Raw genomic sequence first — 26103 nt, forward strand, 5'->3', positions numbered from 1 at the left:
TAATTAGGCCTAGGTTTATAATAGATTGTGACTTGACATGCTAAAAGGCTTAATTTAAGTGTCAACTGCAAATAAATACAGAGAAAGTCTACCTGTAAAATGTATAAAAGGACATTTGATAATCCTTCGTTTTTTTTAATATATTAACTTTCCACAAATTCTTTGTCATAAACCCTAAATAGGACCGATTTTGGGATTATGACATCAATTTTAGTCGGACTCTGAACTGTGTACCGTCTTCTGTATTTACAACATGGAAGTAAAATTTTTATAGCTTAATGATTTACTTTTTGAGTTTCTTAATTTGGTATCCTTTTAGATATAAAACTTAATTCACCCCACATGTACAAGAATCTTATAATATTGGTTTACATCCTAGATTGAAAGTTCATTTTGATTTTTCTTCAAAAATAAAACCAATTATCTATTAAACATTAATGATAAACATACCACCTGTGAATCAAGACTACTACTAATCTAAATAAGATGCACAAAAATACAAGTTTAAGTAAGAAATAAATGTATAAATCCGTTAGATAACAATGTATTTTTGGTTTGAATTAAAAATGAAAAAGTAGCGCTTGTTCTTCATAATTAATTTGATTTAGATACCCATTTAGTTTTACCCATTTTTATACCAACACCAACACGAATAACCACATTTAGGATTAATGTACCCATCATGAATACAATTACATACAAACAAAAACAAACAAACATAGACAGATCAAGAAACAGGAAAAAAATACACTATGTAAAATCCAAGTTTAAAAAATGCATATTTCATAATCATAAATTTGCAACTGAGATATATGTCGTAATTCACTAACTATTTGAGCAAATTTAAATTTTAAAAACCTCAGGTGTTCTTTGGGCTTACCACTTTGAGGATGTGGATACTTTTTGGGGAGAAAGGTAAAGGAATTGAAGAAGACGAAGAATTGAGGAATGGACTAAACTTCTGAGGGACTTCCTTTACATCACTCTGTGTGTTGTCTGAAACATAAGGAAACATAAACACCCCCGGAAACTTTTAGCTAAAATACCTATTAGACTTATCACTGTATTATTTTACTGATATTTCGTCCTGATATACTAGGACTTCTCTTTAGTCTACTAGCTCTGAGGAAGTCCTAGATTAGGATTAAACATAGTTTTTATGTATTGTGACTTTTTATTGTGTATCGATTAGACCGAAGACTAGATTTTCAGGTAACATAGCTGAACTAAATCCTTATCAGTCACTTGGCTTTCCTTTAACACAGTTTACAATAAGTACTTTCATACAGGCTTGGTTAAAAAGTTAGCTGTTTGACATACATATATCAATAATTTACATATTGATAAAGTTTTAAGATTATTTTGCCACACTGTAGTAGCCACACTCTGTACACTCTGTTGATAGTTCTGGAAAATCGTTCATTTTCATTTGTCATTTTTCATCAAATCGTTCATTTCTCTTCCCAAACTAGCCACACTCTGTACACTCTGTTGATAGTTCTGGAAAATCGTTCATTTCTCTTCCCAAACTAGCCACAACATAAATATAGGAATGAAGTATTTATTTAGTATTGGTGGTCAAAATCTATTGTGATTACCCAAAACAGGTGACAGCTGTTCCACTACAGAGTGAGCAGACGACGCTGATCTAGAGCCTGCCGGAGGGTCTTGATGACTGGTTACAGTTCTAACACTTCCTACATCACTGATGGGGGAGGCCTAGAACAGAAAAACAGGTATCAATTGTCTGAGTAGCCGAGTGGTCACAGTGCTCAACTTCAAAACTAAAGGTCACTGGTTCGATTCCTTCGATTCCAAGCAAGATTGTTTCAAGAACCAGATGCCATTTGTCATTGGGTTATGAATTAATGATGATATCTTATAAACATTTTTACATTAGATAGTAATAAGACCAGGATTTGGACCATTCCCGTAAAAAAAAAACTTTAAAATGCAATTGGTGAAGAAAACACAGAAAAAAAATCAAGTCTACATTTTAGATGACAGTTCTAATATCAGCTCATTTGCTAAATGAAAGATAAAAGCACTTGGGAAAAATATTGTTATGGTAATAGCATACATGCTAGTTAATTTTTTGTTTGAGTCTATGCCAGTGGAATTATCATTGAATAATTAGCAGCCCAAATTCAACAATTAATGTGGATATCCTGGGATTTAACCTGTCTCTTGTAACAGTTTTACCACAAGGCCTGTGGAAAGGATAAGCCCTTTCAATTTTGGACTAATAGTTGTACTACTATCAAATCCACACAGGAACACATAAACTAGCCTGTGTGAAAAACAGGAAATAATTGAAAATAGAATCATATCTTCAAGTGTTTTAAAATAGAAGTTGAGATATGTTGAGGTTAATTTCATAACTTAATTAATTGTGGTGGTAGAGTTCACCTTTCCATTTTAAACCGCCAAATGTGTTGTGATCAAATCCATGATGAGTTGGTCTTGTGGTAGAGCGCGGGGCTTCGGTGCCCGAGCTCCCGGGTTCAAATCCCGCCAATCACCAATGGATTTTATCTATATGATAATGACGCAACCCACTAGGACTAGCCTGAAGTAATGTGTTATCCCTGCAGACTTAACTCTCAACAATATTCAATCAATCTAGAATATTAACAGTCAATCGTTCACAATTACCTTGGGTTCAGTTGAATGCTGTTCAAATATTGAGGAATATTGAGAAGATCTGCTTCGACTGGTGCGTTCAGGTCGGTCAGTAGCTACATGACTGTAGCCTACGTCAGACATGGTACGAGTAGGCCTGTTACACACATGTACATGGGCAGACAAGCTGTGAAGTCTCTCGGCAGCTATCACTTGCGCTAAACTCTGATCAAAGGCGTCCAATCTGCTCAGCTCAGCGTGGAATTGCAAAAACAGCGCTGCCGGATTGGACTAAAACCAACATTGTTACAAGGTGCACATAGAGTATAAATATTTGGTGTAAGATCGCTCGAATAATTTTTTAAAGCTTTGACGAAGTAAGCATACTACAGTACATACTCGTAGAGACAACCGGTCTTCCTTTAAAAGTTGGTTTGATAAGTCAGTATTATATTTTATGGGGAGGTACTCTTCTGTTACCGACCACACCAGGTTTTTTTTTATATCCACCAAACCAGAGAAGGTAATTAAAAATCAATAACCAGGTCAATTATTAAATGTATCAAAAATACATTTAATAATTGAAATAATACTAGAATTCAAATGAGGTTGGAACCTATTACAAAAATGTTGTCGTTTAACAAATAATGTAACTATTAAACTTTAAAAAACTGTTAGTCTTACTTGAAAGAGTAAGACTAACACAACAACAACAACACAACAACTAACAACAACTAAAGTTAGCAGACTACACAACCTTATCAACACCTATTGTTAAAACACTAAACATTTGACAAATATGGTCACAATTAATCAGTATAATTTTTTACTTTAGGACACACTTTAGTGAAGTAGACATACCACAAAGTTACAGCCAGATTTAGAGTAAGAATAAGATAGTTTGATTGAACAACTGACATAGTTTGCTGCCTTAAGGGTGGGCTCTACCTCAGCTCGGAAATCTCAGAACGATGTTCGAAGTGTCCGCCAGACTGCGCCGTGTCGGTTCAACCCAGTTGGAGGGGAAGGGGTGGGAGGAGCTAGGAGGTTCGCGAGTTGACTGCCGCTCCCCGCTAGGCAGTGCAGTGCCCTGCCTGCGGAGCTCCCGACGCACACACGCGCAAGCGCATCCAGGTTGTTATTCGCGCGTCCGCATATCTTTTGCTTCTGCTCAAACCAAACCTCCATCATGCCCTGCCACCGACACTCACTGGCAGCAACGTGACGTTCGCTATCGCTCCCATAAGCTTATACAGTAAAAAGTAAAACATTCCTAAATATTGAGTCTTGTTTGTCATTATTGAATAAAAATAAAATACTTTAGTTATACTTTGTAAAGTATCACTACATTAAATTATAGTAATCTTAAGTTTTTTTTTAATCAACTGTTATAATTATTTTTTTTTTTTTTTGTTGATGTTTAAGATTTTCATTATTATTTAACTCTATTCCAACTGTAGCTACACCGTAATGGGCACAGAATCAGTCGGTATCTCACACATTCTTGGGGATTATAATTATGTAATTAATGTTTACAAAAAAGGCAATGGTGATATGAAAACTTCATTTTTATAGTATCTTTTATCACATAAAGAAAAAATCCATGCTCAATAATATAAATATGATTGTTCTTCCCTTTTTCTGTGTCCTATACGGTAATGTACTTTTTAGACGATTCGTTGACTAACATACGTGGCGAGTCTTGTTTACCTTTTTAATGTTATCTCGCAAATAACGTCATAGCAACCTGTTACATACATACGCTACAACATACGCTTGTAAATTTAGTTACCCATCCTTCGTAATGTAATGACTATTTAATGTGTATTGTGATAATTAAATGCCAGAAACTTTATATATGGATATATACTGTATAATAGTTAGTTATGAATTAAATGTTCATAAGTAATTATAGTAACTAATAAATATTGAACAGTAAATGTTTAATTTTACTCTTGTTTGTATACAAAGTAAATCTGGAAATAAACATCTGGTATTACCAGAGGACTTTGGCAACAATTCGGTAATATAATTGACTATTGGATACTTGTATTCATAGTCAAAGGTACTATAAAACGAGAGTAGAATGACGAGAAATATATTTGTACACAATATTGCATATTGCAAAGCTAATAATGAAAAATAAATATTACAAAAAGAGCTAGTATACTGAGTACATTCACGTTATATAAATATTACAAAATAAAATCCAACACAGTAGGCCTAACGGCTGGTGACGGCTTAAAATCTGTCCCTAACAGGAAGTCCCCTAGGATACCTTGGATCTACCAGTTCCGGTAAAATACATTTGTTGTAAAATGTCCTCAGCTGAGACTCCATATGTTTCATCCAAAACTCGTCATCCTTCACAACCTTTTCCACAGACAAACCATGGGGAGTCCATACTACAAATAAGCAGAACTTTTTATCAGTTATATGTAGTTGTCCCTGGATTTGATAATAATAATTGTGCCGCCTTTTCAGGATCAAATCACCTTCTTCATTTTTAGTGCAGAACTTTATAATTTTCCGTTCTACTGCCTCCACTGGTGAAAACTCTTTGGCTGATGGTGGACATTTTACCTGTAATATAATTTAAAAGGTTAAAAGCATGTGTAAAATGAAAAATTACTAAAATGTTATTCATAATATATAATATGTAAGGTTAAAACATATTTTAAATTCATTAATTTACAAAGTTACATAAAATTCCAGTCACATAAAACGTGCTATTTTTGAAAAGGTCGATTATTTATTCTTTTAGCGAATTTCCCATATAGGGAATAAGCTATTACCGTAGTACTCATGGTAAGACCTGGACCCGAGACCGATTTAATTTTTCATTTTGAGGTCCCTAGAGGCCAAAAACACCATCCGTTCAAATTCATATCTATATAAATAAAATTAGAGTTTTGTCTGTACATTGCTCAGAATTATATACTTTTAGGTTATTTTTACGTTTTATACATTAAAGAAGCAGAAACGAGTCTTATCTCAATTTCTGTCTGTCTGTCTATCTGTCTGTCTGTCTGTCTGTCCCTTTGTCTGTAACACTCAAAATGGCATTTTACGCAATCTTCTCCGTGAAAACCAGAGTACATATCAAGATCCAAGTCATTTTAATGTATTCACTGGATTGGCGAGAGTGTCTTTAGTGATTTAAATATAGCCTCACTACTTTGTAAATAAAATTACGGACGTTCAAAAATGCAGTTTTGTGCGATTTTTGTCAAATTTTCGTTTAATTTTTATCACATAATCGTCTATGAAATAACGAACAGCTGTTCGGATCAAGATTATTTTTTCTAGCTGTCAATGACATGTTTACAAATGTTGTTTACAAATAACCGCAACTATTTCGAATCACGTTTTGAAAGCAAATCCCAACCAAGTGAGATTAAAAACGTTTTTCTTACATAACGGATTTAATATAGTCTAATAGTGTAACCGTAAATGAAATTAAATAACTAGACATCGTCCAAATCGGAACCAGAAATTCTTTGAGTATAAAATGTTTCTTGAGTTTTTACAACCAGAAAGAAGAAGACCTTGAATCAGTGTTGTATAGGGCTGGACACTGAAATGATCGTCGCCAATAGCTTACAAAAAAGGTTTCCACTCATTGACGGCGCTTCAAATGGCGGTTGTGTAAAGTGTAAAGTAAAAAATCACAACTGCAGTGGGTGATTGTAACAGAGGTTTAAGAGAGGAAGTGCTAAACTCGCTTTTTCAATGTGCCACTTTCTGTTTCTACTCACCGTGTGATGCATTCGCTGGACCATACAGCCAATAGGCCCATAGCTCATATCTTGGATACGTAAGCCTACATATTTATTCATAACAACCTTTTTGACGACGATCCTTGATACCGGTACTTTTCCATAGAATACATGGCCTACCTACTTAAAAAATAAAATTACAAATGACCAAAACCCCAACATTGTGTGATTTTCGTCACATTTCCTTCGAATGTTAATAGATAAACTAATCATTGTTTAGAGAATGCGTAATCTATTAAATAACAAAAAGTTGTTTGGGTAAGGTTGCTTTTTTTCAAACTGACACCGATAAGTTTACGCTATAACTTTTTACGAGAAAATCCAAAGCAAGAGATCAATAACCTCGGGACTAGATATTAATGTATTTAATTGGTCCGATTTACTATAGTTCTTAGGTATGTTCTTACGTAGGTACTGGTTCTTTTCCTTAGAACCGGTAGTTTACAAATTTGATATCGTTGGTGTTGCACCTGATTTATTAGAGCCGTCCGTATTCAATTTAAGTGATGTCTTAACTCTGTATAAGTTTTGCTTTTTCTATCTGGATTCCAAATCTTAGCTTACCCGGTATGCTAAGAAAATGATAACCTATTTGAGTAAAACATTTGTTGGGCAAACCATCATGAATTGTTTACGCCTTTATATTGTTTATGTATCAATAGTTCGTGGCCTTTGTTGGATAGTTGTATTGTGTTGTTTTGTTGTATGTTGGTAACGCATTAATGTCCTTATTTCTCAGTGTTTCACGGAATGGACAAGAGCACCTTTGATAGGCCTACTGAAAATGTCAACCGGAATAAAGTGTTAAATGGTGAGGTTGAGGTAGTACTTTAAATACGTTTAAGTTAACCGATGTGGAAAGTAACTTTCAATTATAGGCATACTTTAGGGCTACGCTTCATGGATCTATAAAACATTTTTTAGTTTAATCATTGGACATATGGGCCAACACGATCCGGGTGACATTTAATTGCGAAGCATTTATTTTGGCTTGAACTGTCAGATACTGTATTTGCGAAGGTTTATATATAATAGTTTTGCCAGCATATCTGCAAATATGCAAACTAATTGCTGTTCTTAATCTTAATATAAGAAGGTTTCAACTGACTACTATAAGATCCCCGTGCGTAGAACGGGCACACAGCTAGTATATATATATATATATATTTATATACATATATATATATATATATATATATATGTGTCCGTTAGCGCGATAACTCGAGCAAAAATGATCCGATTTTGATGAAATTTGGTACAAACGTGTAAACCTACGTTTATTCGAACGAGTTCGCGATCCAGCATAATCGGACCATGGGTACGGGGGTTTATGGGGGGTTTTATGGGGTAAAAATGGGTTTTTCCCATTTTTGAACCTAAAAACAAAAAATTTTGCGATTTCTTTCTAGACCGTTTTGTAGAGCTTAAAAAAAGAAATAATTTAGTATATTGAAGCGCTGTTGTATGCCTAACGGTCACGGAGAAAATTAAAAAATAGTGTAATTAAAAATTCCCATGTTATTCTTATGGAGAAAATGAAAATTGTTGTAGTTTACTTGTTTATGGGTATATATTGATAAAATTTGGCAAATTTATTTATTTCATCCTATACTATTGACGTATGGTCAATGATGTAATTTGTAAATAATTTGGCGTTTATTCCGCCAAAATATTTACAAATTACATCATATTAGTCCCATACAAAAATCTAGACAATATTGTTTAGTTTTGTAGTAATAGGTATATTAACTTAATATAAGCATAACAATATAAACATGATTTAAATTAGCAAAATATCTTCCACAAAGAAGGAATACCTCTGTTTGTGGAAGAGAGTCGTATTTTATTGATATATATATATTTCTTAAACTAATTGATGAAGGGCAAAAAATTATTTAAGAGGAAAAAATCATTTTAGAACAATGTACCTGGACTCTTCTATTCCAGCAGGGATTAGTTCAATTCCAGCCAGCCAATCATCATCATTGTCACTTGAAATGTCCATAGGAGTGACATTGTCATTGAATGCTTCATTTGCTTCTTTATTCTTCGGAGTACTGCAATGGATCTCATTTTGTTCAGTTTCGGGTGAATTATTACTAGGAGTGATCATGCTGAAATATGAAATAAGATTTTTTAGTTTGTGTGAAAATATATTAAAAAAAATAAAACTTGAAATTAAAATAACTTTGAAAAATACCTACCATTTACACAAAATTAGTAGTAAGCCTACCTACCTAATTATTTAAGAAATTCTAAATCAACTGGTGTAATAATAGTTTCCTTGGTTGGAGTTTCCTGACTTTTACGTGTAACCATGTAAACAATGTAAAACTTTGTCCATAAAGACAGCAAATGATTGTTTTAAAAACTTGTAACCTCGATGGTATTTACTCAGGGGAGGTATAGAAGAGGCTACGATGACAGTTGTGGGCTTCTTATTAGCTGAGGGAACGCCATTACTGTAACAAAACGATCTGTAACCATCGGCCTCAGTGGTCTAGTGATTAGCGAGCAGGGCTAATATGATGAAGGTCCCGGGTTCGAACCCCGCTGGTAACATGAACTTTTTGTCCAAGATTTGTTCATTACAGTATCAGCAAGTTTGGTTGGTTTGGTTCGGTTATGACAGTTTAATTTTATTATTAAGTCATTATAAAATTGTAATTGAGCAATTTCTATTTTTATTTAATAAACAGAATTATTTTTTCTGTTACTAAACTTTTGTTATATTATTTCATTATCAGCAAGTTTGGTTCGGTTAGGTTATGTTAGTTTTTATAATACAAAAATAATGAAAATGAACTTGAGGCATTTATAATTTTATTTATAACTATTTTTATAACCTACATTGCTACTTAGAAAAAAGCACTAAAGAACCTCAGGTGAAAATGAGGCGGAATCTATACAAAATAGTTTACTAATAGGCAACTAATAATTACCTGTCTGTACTTACCTAGTTAGCTGTAAAGCCAGTTAGCTGTAAAGTGGCTATAATATCAATGAATTTATGCTTACTGTGATCTTTACTCACACTTTCCTCATACAGCAGTAGTAGGAATAAAAAAAAACCTGTAGGCCTATCCTTACTTGATTGTAGTAGCCTACCCTAGTACCAACAAATAAGTAATAAGTAATATTTGGGTATTTAATTGTACAATAATATTATGTACTTCTAACTTAAATAACTCTCATCATACGTTACCTATTCTCGTCCTTATTTTTCTTTAATTCCCGCCAACGATGTAAACTTTCACTCCCCTTGTTCTTCAATCTTCTGGCACTTAAATTAAGTTTTTTCTTTTTTCTTGTCCTAGGATTGGGCATCTTGAAGCACACCAGAAATGACAATAAACAGCAAAACACTCAAAACACGGTGAAAATCAGTGCAAGTGTGCAAGCGAGTGAGAAACACGTGGTCGTGGTAGTCGCCTAGGTAGTCGCCTCAGTTGTCATCTTCCCGCGCGCGCGCATGCGCAGACGGCTCTGCGCCATGGTTTTGGGGATGGGGATGGGATTTTGAGGTTGTAGCCTAGTAGAGCAGTATAAGGCCTTAGCCACTTAAAACCCCTCGGTGCAGAGTAATTTAGTATATTGAAGCGCTGTTGTATGCCTACGGTCAGGAAGAAAATTGAAAAAAGTGTTGTTAAAAATTACCATGTTATTCTTAGGGAAATAATTAGAGAGTGAGGCCCTGGTACCCTTTAAAGTTTTGTATTTCTCCATAAGATTAGCATGGGAAACAAAAATTTTTATAAAACTCAAGCTGTTGTCAGAAATTAAAAATGAGAAGAAAACCCTATGTAAATTGTAAACCGTCAATAATTTTGCTAATTTAATAGTATGAAATGAAATATTCACTATTTGAATTTGGGTTTGCATAAATATTACAATGGAAAAAAGCGAGAGAGCTGATTTACATTACTCCTGATATACTGAAAAAGAAAAATGAGTTAACAACACTGTGCTGCATTTCTTAGTAATCATTGAACGAGCCGATTTTCAACTATGGAAACATAGGAAAGTTATATAACACCACCAAGGTGAAGAAATAGAAATAATGTTAAGAAGAAACAAGATCAGCTTTTGAAAAGTGATAAGATATTTATAAGAAATGTTGATTCTATCGATCTCTTATGTACATCTTAAAAATGTTATAATCTTTGAGTAGAATCTTTTAAAGTAATCAGAAATTATGACTGTTATTTGTTTTAAAATAACGCCTGTATATATAGCAATTGCTCGAATTCGAGCAGCATGGACACTGGTATGCGTAAACACGGCGACGACGCAAAGATAGAATAGAATCAACCGAGAGGAGGGGAAATATCGATCGATGGCTGTGGTGGGAGAGCCGACGACAGGTTGAGCCGTTGGCCGCATGGCCGCGCCACTGCACGGCGCCTTGAAGAGCGCTTGCAAGCCTTTCGAGTCTGCGTGATTACATAGTTATCATTCAACTTTTTAGTAAACTAATTCCAGGTTCTTGTTTTTAAGAATCTATTGCACGTCTCCCGTTTTTTATTTTTTCTCTAAAAATTATTTTTATGTATTAAAACTCATGATAAAGAACGCCTCTTTTTACATTTTTCACCAACCTTTGAGCCCAAAATTTTTTAAATTATCAAAATTTTAAAAAACGGGAAACCTACAATAACATTTGACGGAAAATATGACACCAAGATCTTTTAAATCGGTTCACAATTGGGGCTACAATCAGGAAGAACTAAAACCCTTACATTTGCGCGCGCCAGACGGGTAGAGCGCACCCTTAAGTACCTGCTTTAAATTGGAAGAAAGAAGATTAAGTACCTGCTTATGAAGAAGATTGTTCATCAACTTACACACTAGAAGAGAAAATAGTTCAAATATTCATTAGCTGCACACTATGAAAGGATCATTCAACCATGCTCTATTCTTTGTTTGAAGTTCATTTATGTTTATAATGTTTGAAGATTATTGTATAACATAAACTACTATTGGGGGCATTTTCCATCACAGTTAGTAAAAATCGAGTTTCCACAAGGTTTCAAAATCTGGAATCTAAACCTGCCCTCAGGGGAGAAGGAGAAAGTACCTATAAAATAATAAGATTGGTAAACAAATCCTGAAAGCTGGAAAATCACATAGAATAACCAAATAGAAAACTGTATAGTAGTCAGAACATGCAAAAAACCCAATCATACCTGAAACAAATACAAATAAAAACACATATCAACAATTATTGTATGTGATTTTCCAGTTTTAGCTGGGTTTGTTTACCAATCTTGTCATAGGTACTTTCTTACCTGAGAATGGGATTATATTCCAGGTCTTGAAACGTCGTGAAAACTTTGTTTGTTACTAGTCGTGATGTTCTATTATATAAAAAAATGGCTACAACTGGTCCTTGTAGATAGTAGATGGGATGCCTACTTCTATACCCAAAGTCAGTTATTTGTTAAGGTGGTGAAAAATACAACTAGACATACCCTTTGAACAGCTTGCGCATCTTTTGCTATGGTAGGAAGCACATCGGAATGTATACTTTCTTGGAATGTTTTCACTCTTGGATGACCTTGACTAGATTTACTAACAGACGACAAAGAGTTTGAGATTTCTTGTTTCCCAGGAAATAAATTTGAAGAAGTCGCGTGGCTTGATATTTTGGTGTTCATGATACTAGAGTGGCTGGATATTTTTTGACTAGGATTGGAAAGTTCGTTGTAACTCCGGCTAGAAGACAATTTCAGATTCTGTACAGACTCTGGCACTAACAACGGTGGAGCATCATAAGTGTAAGACGATGATTTGAGACTTTCAACAGCATTCCTCCCAGATGTTTTGGATGTCGCAGACGATAACTGGGACGTTAAAGAAGTCTGATCACTTCGGTCCAACTTCAGCTGTAAGTCGGACAATCTCAAAGGCTCTACGTGAGGTCTAAAATCTTCTTCCATTGATATTATTGAAGGCGCATCAGTATCATCGTCAAATGAGTTTTTCGTCGTTATAATCTTCTCCTTGGGGTTTGTTTTGGGAAGGTACTTGTTTTCGTTGGTGAGAAGTTTCATCTTCATGACATTCATTATACTGAAGCCATCCGGTTTTATCTGCGATAGCAGTTTATCAGGTTCATTGTTTTCTTTTTGCTTTTGTAAAACTTCTTGGATTCTTCTTAACTGGTCTTCAAACGAGTTCTGAAAATAAATATACAGTACAATTATGTGTTACTAATAATGATCGATGTGGGGTAAATTATGCATTGCAGCAAAGGGGATCTATCGGTCTTTCACTGTCAGTGCCTACAAGTTTCCTAGAACACCCTCTACAGCCCCACCTCCAGAACAAGTTGTTAGCTACTGGTTACTGCAATGTATAAATACTATAAATTCAAATTGGTAGCAGACTTTTACATAATGTAACTTAGGATCAAATATTTCCTTACTTACCGAAACTTTATTATTCAAAACTTCTTCTTGGGTATTTCCACATAACTTCTTTGACAATGTATTGTTGGTTTTTGCAGGTGAGAAATGATGACGTTTTCGATGACTACTTGTATTAGACGTATCTGAATGTGCAGAGAGTTTGGTGGGCGCCTCATACAAGAAGGACTCTTCTAAGCGAGGAAGATCAGCCTCTACTGATTCTCTTGGGGTGCATGTGAATGTTGTTCTTCTACTGCCTGTAAATGTTGTTAATACTTAAAAACAGTTCAATTGTGATGATAAATTTGCCCGACCTGGCAAAGTATACTTTCAACAGATCTGTCAGATCAGATCCGAATACAAATTACCAGTGTTATGTTTTGTTTTCTATTATTGTGTATCTATCAGCTTCTATGGACTCTAATTTTCTCAAAAAGCTAGCTGAACTATATTTCTTTTGAAAAATCCCTTCAAATTATTATAGTCAGCAGGTGTATGGTGAAATTCATTACCATACGGTAATGTGCAAGCATAATGATATCACATTTGAGTCATTTGACCAAGCAAATTGGCAACAGCTGTTTTCTTGACTAAACCCATCCTTAGAGATGAAAAGTCATAAACTGTATAACTATTATGTATGATTATAATGGGGAGGAGAAATATTAAAATCCTAATATTTAATACTAGTTTAAAATAGGGATGGACGAGATTGGATTTTTAGTTCGAGACGAGACGAGACGAGATTTTTTATTTCTCATAAAATTTCGAGACGAGATCGAGACGGGATTTCCCTTCTCATACGCAACGGGAAATGCACGTTCAAAATTTTTACCTGATTTTGTAACATTGTTAGATGACTGTTTAAATACAAAAATAATGATAATAGGCAAGAATATTTACAATCTTTTATTAAAAACCATCAGCATAACATTTTTTTATTAATCACGCCTAACTTATTAAAAATGCCTTCGATTAGGAAACATAGTGATATCAGTTAGGATAGAGTTCAACTTATCCTAAAATAAAATAAATCATAAAATAAAAGCAATATTAATTTTTATAAAATAGTTACTTGTTTTGACTTTTTATAGTAATAAAACATTCCTCACACTGCTTACACTTAACAAAACTTCTCAAATGTTATTAAAGTAATATTATTAAAATAATTAAAGTAATATTTACATTTAAAGAATTAACTAAATAAGAACGCCTTCGCAAAGGAAGCGCAACTACAACACGCTCCTGTATTGCGGGTATTGCATTGACTTTCTGCAGGCGTTTTTAATTTTTTTTCTTTTTTTTTTTCTTCTCGTCTTGATAAAAATCTCGGCCAAAAAGAAATCTCGTCTCGTGTAACGAGATTTAAAATTTCCCGAAATTTCGAGACTTGACCATCCCTAGTTTAAAAGTATTACTATAGTACGCTCACAAAATTAAGGCGATTTGAGGGAAGTTTTCCCATCACATTTTTGCTTAATGTATGTAGGCTATACACTGAATGACGGGTTGAATAAATGTTTGTTTATATTATATTGTTGTTTGTCGATGTTTTGGCAAACAGCTGTTGAGCTATTATTTTAAAACTGGCTAAATTTTGTGAACGGAGTATAATAAGCTAAATAGGCTACTTACTATGAGGGCCATTGGCAGTTTCATTTGTTTCAAGAGCTACATTGTAATAATTCCCATCTCTTGACAGCTTAGGAGATTGTATATTACTCTCTAAACTCCTCCTGGCGTTTTCCATTTCAAGCTGAAGTAGAGGAACAATTTCCATTGCAGCTGCTTCCATTCCGATATTCATCGGATGATTTTCTATACACGGTTTACTTTTTGACAGCCGAAGTTTTCTCCGAGTATTGTCTAACCCAAGATTAGGTTTTTTAGAATCCATCCTTTCTATCTCGTTGTCCTCATTCAAAATTTTTTCAAGCTCTTCAGATTTGTTGTAGTATTTTTCATGTTCTACCAAAGGTTTTTCACCCGAAGATTCTTTTTCAACATTCGCCTCGTCAACTTTCAGGTTAGTTTTGGGTTTTCTGGCTGTAGGAATTTTATTTTCAAAAATATGAATCGCTGGAGGTAGCACTTCACTGTCTTCTTCTTCTAGTGGTCCTTGCCATTTTGGTTTTGTCTAAATTTATAAAAAAGGGTGAGAGTCAGTACAATGAAAAGGTTTTGTATAATGCCTCTAAAAAGTAGTAGGCCTAGTTACTATTTGTCTAAAACCCATGTAGTACAGTATCACCTCAAATCAAATCAAATCATTCTTTATTCACTATACATTTAAAATAACATGTATTGAATAGAGTCAAATAGGCTATAAACACATATAACTACATATTACAATGTGCTTAAAGTATATTACTAAGATTTACTGTAGGGGAAAAAATTAATTAACAATAATCTTTAAAAAGTGAAGCATTTCTAACTGAATATTTAAACAAAAATGTAAGTTAACGTTGATTCAATCACAATGACATGAGCTGTTAATAAAATAAAAAACGTACATCCATTTTTTGGGCTTGAATAAAAATAAAAAATAAAAATAAATGTATTACTAATCATGGTGAAAATTTAAATTTTTCCCCTAATTTTGCTATGGAGTTCAAATTATGTTACTACTAATTTTTATTTTTTAGAAATTCTTCTATGGAATAAAATGGAAATTTGATTAAAAAGTCTTTTAGTGTTCTTTTAAATTTATTCAAATTGTCTTCTTTCTTTATATGAGCCGGCAGGTGTTGCGAAAAATTTAGACCAGAATAATAAGTTTTCTTTTTGAAAAATTCCAATCTATGTTGTGGTAAGTTAATTTTAAACCTAGTGTTATAGTCACCAGTATTGCTAGAAGTGGATGACAATTGAATTTGTTTTGCATAGACGGATGTTTCATAAATATACAGACTATATACTGTTAGGATTTGTAATTCCTTAAAGTATCTCTTAGCTGAATCCTTTTTTTTCAGTTTCATCATTAGACGAATAGCCCTCTTTTGTTTGATAAGGATAGAATCCAAATTGGCCTTTGATGTTGCTCCATATATAGATATTCCATAAGATATGTGACTATGCAGTAATGAAAAGTATATTATCCTCAAAGTGTCTATGCTGCAGATCTGAGACATCTGTCTCAAAGCACATACACCAGAAGTCAATTTTTTTACAAATGTTTAACGTGTTTGTCCCAAGTAAGATTTCTGTCGATAATTAATCCAAGAAATTTAGTCTGTTCAACTTGCTCAATGCTGTCATTGTTTATACAAATTTTTGCCTCAAATTTTTTTGTTGATTGTTTGGTTGAAAAAGATATGAAGTTAAATTTATTTGCATTTATAAGAAGATTTTTTTCTTTTAAAAATTCATGAGTTACTTGAAGATTTTTTGAAGAAGATGTTTCAATTTTAGAATTAGAATTTCTATTTAGCAGGATATTAGAATCATCAGCATACAGACACATGGATCCGTCACTCCCAGGAATAGAGTCCCAGGCAAACCTCTAATATAACAAAGAAAGAGTAGAGGGGTCAACCTCACTAACTTGACACCCGGTAACTGGACAGTCCTCGTAACAGTCAACAGCTTATAGGGCGTACGTCTAGATAGATGGCTGTGTCTTACTATTGTGTTCGACTTTTCCAGTTGATATTTATTGATGAATATTCAAAAAAATTTGTTAAGATTGTTTACTCAACATGTAAAAATATGGGGTAAAAATGGGTATTTCTCATTTTTGACCCTAAAAACAAAAGATTTTGCAATTTCTTTCTAAACCATTTTGTAAAACTTAAAAAAAATTAATAATTTAGTATATTAAAGCACTGTTGTATCCCTAACAGTCACAGAGAAAATTAAAAAAAGTGTAATTTAAAATTCCCATGTTATTTTTAAGGAGAAAATGAAATTTGTTGTAGTTTACTTGTTTATGGATATGTGTTGATAAAATTTGGCAAATTAATTTTTTTCATCCTATACTATTGACCTATGGTAAAAAAAACACGTTTTACCTTCCCCGTAGCAGCAAACCTAAGCACTCGTTAAATCTAATGTTATTTAAATTGGGGATAAATATGTCTTATTTATGGAAATATTTTAGTAAAAATGTAATCAGACAAGTTGAAATTCACTTAGTCCGCAGGTTTGCTGCGGCGGGGGTATTTAATCATTTATAACCTAAAATAATTTGGATTAGATATTGTCAAAAATACTAAGGTAGGCCTAGTTAATTAGTTTAAACAAATCTGTTACTAACCTGTAATTATACTGGGGGAAAACAGGGAAAAGTGCCACCAAAATCTCTAGCACGAGAAATGTTGTCTTGGTAATTTAATTTAGAGGTATAAAAAAACACACATTGATAGGCTAGCCAGTAAAAATGTTTTACACATCAATTTTGTCATAAAATAAATAATTTGATTTAATCGGTTTTTTTCCAAGAATATAATCTTTGTTAATAGGAATGTAGAATTTTTGGAACTAAGAATTGCTGTATTTTGAAAACTCTTTTGAACCAAGAGATAATTTAATTTCTTAATCATAAATGTGAACAAATACATTTAGTTTAATTCATGTCCAAGGCTTAAACAATGTAATAATTCAAATGACCTCAATTTGTTTGCAAATATTTGTTTATTTTGGTTACATACACCAAAATAAATTCTAGCAGACACGTGAATGAATATTTAATATACGAAAGAATTGTTTTTGTAAAAAAGAGCGTTTATTTAGCATTATGATAGTCAAATTAGTGGCTAAGATCAACAGGATTGAACAGAATTATTTATTAAAATCTTAACAATCAATGGCTAAAATTAAGGGCCAGTAGGGATTCGACATCTAAAGAAAGCTACTGACTTCACTCATGGTGGTGACCTATGTTAATAAATGAGTAAGCCTACTCATTTTCTGACTTTGCCTTTTCAACTGTATTCAACATAAAGGCCTAGATTAAAATATGCCCGTTGCAGTAAACCTGCAGACTAAGCAAATATCCATTTACAGTAGTCGCAGCTAGTCTGGGCGCGCGGACCCTTGTGTACTAGCCGTGCTGAGAGTAACGGCTCGCTCACCCCCATAGCCTCGCTGAACAACCCCAGAGAGCCGTGGGGGCCAGATGTTTTTGGAAATGAGCAATAAACACTCCCCTCTACACCCCCCGCCCAAGCGTGGCCGCGCGCCCAGACTAGCTGCTACTACTGTACCTGGTTGGATTTTTACTAACATATTCCCTTAGCATTGTTAGATTTATTTCCCATTTAAAACATAAATTTTAATGAGTTTTAAGGTTTTGGTGCTACAGGGAAGGCATAAAGTGTGGTTTTTATTTAAATGGCTTAGTATGAAATAGACAAATTTGATCAAAATATATCCCTAAAGAAGCAAACTACAACAGTTTTTAAGCTTATTAAATCTCTATAAAAATAACATGGGAATTTAAAATTTACAGTTTTTGGAATTTTCTCCATAACCATTAGGCATACAACTACACTTCAATAACAACTCCGGACAGTTGTGTGAAACCGGCCTACACTAAATTATTTGTTTTCCAAGCTCTACAAAATAGGTAAAATTTTGTGACATTTTATGTTTTGTTGTCAAAATGGCCTGAAAAATAAACAAATTATACATCTAATAACACTAGTAATAATATATTTACACTTATACTATTGAATCACAAGACAGTAAATACATATGAAAGATGGCAAGTGGTGATCGATTTCGATTGGACACTCCAATCATCATCAGACCCAATAGGCAAAATGGGTCCCACATTTCACCTATTGGGTCTGATGATGATTGGAGTGTCCAATCGAAATCGATCACCACTTACAATCTTTCATATGTATTTACCGTCTTGTGATTCAATAGTATAAGTGTAAATATATTATTACTAGTGTTATTAGACGTATAATTTGTTTATTTTTTGAGGTAATTTAATAACACGTACGATGCTGATCAAGAAGTTATTCATTGTCAAAATGGGAAAACCCAACTTTAAGCCATAAAACCTCGTTCCCATAGTTTGATCATGCTAGTTCACGATCTCCTTCAAAATTTGAACTTGTTTAAACGTGAACCTACATTTATTTAATAAATGTAGGTTCACGTTTAAACAAGTTAGTTTGTACCGAATTGCATTAAAATCAGATGATTTCTACTCTAGTTAACGTGCCATCAGACACATGAATCTGAGCAGATGGTGTTTTTGGCCTAAGGGGACATTAAAGAGAAAATGTAATTGGTCCCAGGCCTACCATGAGACCTACGAATAGGTTATTCCCTAACTGGGAAGTTAATAAAAAAAATTACATTTAAATTCCCTCATAAGTTTAAGTTTTTACTCATCAAATCATAACATAGCTGAACTATACTGCGATAGCAGCAATCATATTATAATTATAATTTTACTACACATAACCTAAAAATAAAAATAATCTTGACCCTGAAAATGAACATTTTAAGGCTGTCTATAAGGCTGGCGTCTTATTTTGGATTTTTTGAATTGTTGTATATAATTCAGTGTACTCATCGGAACTATAAACATATCAACTACTAGCAAAAATTATATTAATAACTTTAACACTTACAGAAAGAGAAAACTTTGTTTTAGAAGAGTTATATTCACACAACACACACTTTACTTTATAAAAAAAAATTGAATAATGTAATTTTTCAATGTTGTTTTAACCAAATAATCTAAATATGTAACTTGTAAAAACACCCTACCTAGGCTACTAGCTCATAAGGTAGGAGGAACAAAAACAATATCTGGCAACTCCCTTGAACTTTGAACCCCTTTGGAATGCATGTCAGGACAACATTTTAATAGTAACTGTCTAGTTCAAAATATTCTTAGCAGAGTACACTCAATTTATTTTAAATAAAAATTGAAGCAAGCTTGAGGGCAACTAGTTTGACTGATGGACAATGACTTTGAACATTGTTAAAAAAAGTTTTTTATACATAGGCCTAATAACTTCTTTACTTCATGTCTAATGTTTTGAAGGTAAATTGCATTTGGTTAATACATTTTAAAATTTATGAACAATTCTATTTCGCTCATATAAAAACTTGAGGTTTCAAGCATGTTTTTTTACTTTTAGTTTTAAGTTAATAGTAGTAAAAAAGTATACGGCTATTCATTTTTGGTAAAAAATCAATCATCCTACTAATATTATAAATGTGAAAGTTTGTGTGTTTATTTGTTTGTGTGTTTGTTTGTTTGTGTGTTTGAATTTCAATCACGCATTAATTACTGGATGGATTGGATTGGCATGATGATAGCTCACATTCCCGGTTAACATATAGGCATATTTTTATCTCAAAAATCCTTTCGGGCTCCGCCCCAGTGGCTCTAGAGTTCCCCATGATAACCTTATGAGTACTCATATTTAAATGGAATTAAAGAATTTAGTCAGCTGTTTCAACTAAAAAGGTTGGTTCTATGATATGCAAAGGCATTAAAAGTTATAAGATTTACCAACAGGATGCAGCACTATTATTTTTTTTACTTATGAAAACAGCTAATTTGAACTAAGCAGCAACAAAAAACTGTGATACACAATGAGAACTGTCTGTTTTACATTATTTATGTTTATGTTTCAGGGTGTCTACTACATTCTGGATAAAAAATTCATGGACAATTCCCGTACATTTAAGGACCCTTGTCGGTGTGATTACAGAATAATATCATTGACTATATAACACTACCACTGATTTGTCAAACTGTATTAATCTTGTTCTTCATTGTAGTTGTTCCAGAGAGAAAAGTAAATAATAGTAGACAAGAATTAAATTTCAAAATAGAAACTTATTAAAAGTAAACAAACATATTAAGGTACAGCTTTTATAGTGTAACAGAAAAACGCAATCATTGTCTCCTGCAATAGCGACAAAATTCTAAATATCTCCATAGGTCACGGAAACATCATAACATAACTTATCCAACCCAGGCGGATTAATTTGGCATTATTCCCCCTGGCACAACGTTAGGTTTAAGACTACTTTTGAAAAAAAAATCTTGAATGCATAATGAATATATTGTAACTCGGTTCTAGGTACAAAACCGGTATGGTAAGCGGCTACCAGTAAGCACAGAGTAAGATTATTGTCTTTTCATCTGCAAAGTTAATATCGACACATAGCAATCATTAGTTTATCTTAGGCTCAGTTACATTTTCTTAGTATATTTTACAGCACTTTCAAAGAATCAAAATACCCAGGCCTAGGCCTAATTATTTAGGAGGGCCTATATAAACTGAGTAACAAACAATGAGGTTATAATATCAGCAAAGTCACTACAATATCATCATTCTAGTTCATATGATTTGGATTGCTTAAAGCATACAACGCAATAAATAAATAAGGGAAATAAAAAAAACATAGAGGATACGCGTCCGGTAACCGGACGTGGATAAGGCGTACGGCAATGACGTCATGGGGTTGCGGGAGCCTGGAACGCCTTTACCACAACAATACAATGACCAGCCATCGGTGTTCGTGGTGTAATGGATAAGGTGCTCGGCTGATATGCAAGAGGTCCAGGGTTCGAATCCCATTGATGACTTTAACTTTTTGTCGAAGAGTTTTGCATTGAATACCATTTATTCTTAACTGTACATCTTTTATTAGAATTTTTGGCATTTATAATTTTTTTTATAGAGAAAGAATTTCACCTTAATTCGATTTTTTCACTATCAGCAAGTTTGGTTGGTTAGGTTAGGTTATGACAGTAATTGCCGGACGTCTAATCCACGTCCGGTTACCGGACGCGTATCCTCTGCCTAAAAAAAAATTGAAACCTGACCGCCAACAATGTACAGAGATACAGAAAATGCAATGACATAATTTGAAACCAAGTAGGCCTACGTAATGATAAAATTTTAATGTAAACAACAATGCTTTTGGTTTTGTCAATTGAAAGATAAAATATACATAAAAAAGGGTTTAACTTAGTTATGTTTAAGATTAGTTACATGTTTTATATGAAACCATAAACAGTTTTATGGCACTAGGCAATGGCCAGCAGCAAATTGAAGTACAAGTAAGAAGTGAAATTTAACAGCCATTATAAAACTATTATTTCCATGATAAAATATGTTTGGGATCTAATAATGATTACCCTAGTAATAAATAAATACGTTGTAAAGGAATTAAAGTGATACAACTTTTATGAGCTAAACTACTACTGAGTCAACAGTTCTTGGAAGTACTTGACTTGACACTTGATTGTCGTGATAAAATATTAATGGGTTTGAGACTGCTAATGGGGTTTTTATTGCATAATTACTCTAGTAGTAAATTATGAAAATGTAAACAAACATCTGATAAACCTTTTATGTGCTCCTAACCAACTAGCGATTGATAAAATTATGGCCCATTAAAAATTTAAGGACATAGTCTGGCATTTAAGGACAATTCCCTACATTTCATGGCCAGTAAAAAATTAAGTACAATTCCCGGTTTTCCCGGATTTCCCGGTTGGTAGACACCCTGTGTTTTTAATTTCACAAATAATTTGTGATATTTTGTGAATCTTTAATAATTAATTTTTTTCTATTGTTTGGGTGAAGTGGTAGAACTATATGGCTATGGTAGATGTGTAATACTATAGTATACCGTAAATTTAAAGAAGCAAATTTTATCATACTTTGTCCTCCCTCATTGCAAACGCTAAGCTTGAGTATAACTGTACTAAGCATTTTATACTTAAATGCCATTCTCGTACGAAGGACGGGTACTCTGCTAGTACAGAAATAAATGTTTCTGTGGCATCAAAATGTATTTACAAAGGTTTACTATAATAGCCTTTAATTATTTTTTTCAGTACACGGCTATTATATCCTAATCACGGATTGTAAAATAGCCTAGGACATTTGTTTCTAAAATCCATCAGGAAACGTAACATTTGGTTTTTCATAAAAAGCCCACATAAAACTTTTGATTAAAAAGTAGTCGACGTCCCAAAAATAACAATGGTGCCTACTTATATACCTGTAATTTAATTCCCCTAAATGTTGTCTTCTTGATTTTTTTTAGATGTCTTTGAAACTCACTAAGTTTGAGCATTCAGTACCCTGGTGACAATACCTTGGACTAGGAGATATACCTTATTTCATATACCTTAATCTTGGTTGAATTGTATTAAAAATTGCAATTTAAACCGCTTGCCTAACATATGGATTTATTTAATCATCAGAGAGTTCTAAATCAATTTTTATATGTTTTCTGTGAAAGATTAACAAAAGAAATCTCGCAATACTCAGTAGAAAATTAAATTAAAACTTTGTCACTTTTTACTGTAGAAAACATAAATTCAAATTAAATCAAGCCATCTTTCAAAAGCTTCATAGATGGAAAGTTTAGACTCATTTTAAATTCACTGTTAAAAAAATTAAAATAATTACTCAGCAATTTATTTTTATTATTGATAAGAACAATTTTTTGTTAATACTGAGATTTAAGTAAATTCGGGGTGCGGTAAATTGATCTTCAAGTCTCTCACCTCATCCGTTGATTTTGCAGAACTTTTTTTCAAGACTTGGAGTGCTTTTTCTCTGAGTTTTTCCAAGTTTTTCTTTTGCATTTCTAACATGTTTTGCTTCCTTCTTGTTTCTTCAGACATCTGTATTTTCCTTTCTACTCGTTTGGCTTGCATGTAAGCTTTAACATCTTTACTGTTATATTTGTTTGATCTGGCACTGTGTAGAACATCATCTTTTTTTACGTCATTTTGTGTTTTCTTCCTTTCGAGACTAGAATTTCTTTGAGAGCTGCCAACACTCTTGTTTGATGTTGTACTTCTATTTGTTGTAGCTGGAAATTATTTTAAAATTATTATGCTGGTTTTTACTTGGATGCATTTAAATGGGAAGAATATAAGAGAATTGCGATTTTTATTCATAAAACACATGAGGATATTTTCAAGTTTAAAAAGTACTGTACATTTATGATTCAGTTTTCTTAGTAAAATTATTTATTTATAGTCAGGTTGGGTAGCAGGAAAATATTTCAGGTCTGGCGGAGAGGCTGAAATTTTAGATGGTTATAGTATACAAGTTTCTGAACCTAAAACCGCCCAGACCCCAATTTTTAAGGACCTCGGTCGTCCGTAATGATGTCATCAAAATGGTGGCCGTAAAAGGATGCTGGGTCCCCATGAATTGGCTATAACAACTGAATACCTGAACCGATTTTCATAAAATTTGGTACACAAGTGCTTGAATACATTATCTCGGCCTGGGTTGAAAATGGTCAAGTTTCATCAAGTCATTTCAAAATGGCGGCCGTTAAAACCTAAAATTAAAAAAAAAAACATTCAGTGTTTTGTGTTCTCAACTCCCTCCAGAGATCTGCAGCAACCTATTCACTTTCCTTGCAATAAAAGGTTGCATTACCGTCTCTGCATTTCATGGAATATGCAAAATACCCCCACCACAGCCAACCTGCAGATTAAGTGAGTTACCATTTTCCTGATTTGATTTTCAATTAAATCAATTTCAATAACATTAGGTTTCATGAGTACCTAGGTTTGCTGTTACAAGGAGATTAATAAAGTGAGTTCTTATAAATATACTAGCAGTTACCCGGCGCGCGTTGCTGCGCTAACAAAATACATCTGTCTGTGTGAAAAGCATGTTTTTTCTACATTTAAACCGACGGTAGTCAGGGATTGCCCTAGTGCCTTATAATGGTGATTGCGAAAGCAACACACTAAGGAAATTGTAGTTGCTTAAACTCAGAGGGTAATTCGGATGATATCATCAGTATTCTTGGGATTAAGACTATTTCTCCCTTAAACCTACCACTGATAGTTTTTGCTTTAATAAATTTTGACGTCATTTTTTAAATTGTTAGAAAGTCTGGTAACGTTGCAGAGCTTCAGTGGATTTAAGTTCCGCATTAGTATTATTGGAGTTCCTTCTTTCAATTACACTAATGTGGTGGGTTGATTAAAAATTGAGAGGCATTTGAATACCCGAGATAGCACGCACGATTATTATTCACTTAATAATTTGTGTTAGATTGTGTGGGTATAGAACGAAAGATAAATTTAATTCTTTTTGTCTATGCTAATGTTAATACAGAATGTTGTGATTATTCAAACCTAGTTGGTGAAAGTAAACATCTGCTTTTAAATTATATTTATTTGTAAACATTGTAGATCAAAAAGTCTGACATTGGCCCACTTAAAACCCTCTGGGGCAGAGCCCTTATGACGGATCTGCACCAAATTTCACTCGAACCATCCTTGAAAGATGCTAAATAATGCCTAAAAGTTTCATTACAATCTATCAAGCGGTTTCGGAGTCCATAAGGTATATACATATATACACACATACATACATAGTTCCTCTTTTATAGATATAGATTAACAGCTTAGTTTAAAATAAATAAATTAGGTTAAAGTTTCATTAAAATATAGTCATAAACAAGCAAACTACAACAGTTTATGTACTCTCCGTAATAATAACATGAGATTTTAAATTTACAATGTTTTAAATTTTCTCCGTGACCAATTACCTTATAATACCCCCGCCGCAGCAAACCTACAGACTTAGCAAATTTCCATTTGCTTGATTGGATTTACTCTAAAATATCTCCTTAAAAATATTACATTTAGTCCCCATTTAATTAGCATTTGTTTAACGAGTACTTAGGTTTGCTGCAACAGGTATGTAAAAACGAATTTTTTTATGAAATGTAATAGTTTAGTATGAAATGAATAAATTTTACAAATTTGATCAAAATATGTTCATAAACAAGCAAAATACAACAGTTGACTTATTCTCCATAAGAATAACATGGGAATTTAAAATTTAAAATTTTTTTGAATTTTCTTTGTTACCGTTAGGCACATAATGACACTTCAATATACTAAATTATTTGTTTTTTTTTTAGCTCCACAATATGGTTTGGAAAGAAATTGCTAAATCTTATGTTTTTTGGGTCCAAAATGGGAAAAACCAAATTTCACCCCATAAAACCCCCCATAAGCCCCCGTTCCCATAGTCCGATCATGCTGGTTCGAATAAAAAAATTAATTTGTTTTTTCTACCTTTACATACATGCCAACTTTCATAAAAGTTCAGTCAAAAATTATCAAAGGATAAAATTATGAAATGTATAATTAAATTTACAAGTTCAACAAGGCCAATATATGTGTAATAAATTTATTTTATTTTGATATATAAAAGCATTATTAAAAACTAAGTACCCTTTTTTTAATTCATTTTATTGTGGCCTTTTAATTGGCCTTGTTGAACTTGTAAATTTAATTATACATTTCA

At 33.1% G+C, this 26103-nt stretch overlaps 1 protein-coding gene across 1 annotated transcript in view; it reads right to left on the reverse strand.

The window, feature by feature from the left end:
- The window catches only part of LOC128994412 (centrosome-associated protein 350-like), a 52054-nt gene that overhangs the window by 17577 nt on the left and 8374 nt on the right, over nt 1–26103 (reverse strand). The window contains exons 4-10 of the mRNA XM_054418967.1: nt 23319–23629; nt 14447–14948; nt 12833–13068; nt 11873–12580; nt 2656–2913; nt 1599–1719; nt 881–996 (exon numbers count right to left, since the gene is read on the reverse strand). Of these exons, the coding sequence (XP_054274942.1) occupies nt 881–996; nt 1599–1719; nt 2656–2913; nt 11873–12580; nt 12833–13068; nt 14447–14948; nt 23319–23629 (2252 nt within the window). The remainder of the gene's footprint in view (nt 1–880; nt 997–1598; nt 1720–2655; nt 2914–11872; nt 12581–12832; nt 13069–14446; nt 14949–23318; nt 23630–26103) is intronic.

The sequence above is a fragment of the Macrosteles quadrilineatus genome, unplaced genomic scaffold (assembly GCF_028750875.1).
Source record: "Macrosteles quadrilineatus isolate MER2022 unplaced genomic scaffold, UCM_ALF_1.0 Scaffold_5__1_contigs__length_97177068, whole genome shotgun sequence".
Classification (NCBI taxonomy): domain Eukaryota; kingdom Metazoa; phylum Arthropoda; class Insecta; order Hemiptera; family Cicadellidae; genus Macrosteles; species Macrosteles quadrilineatus.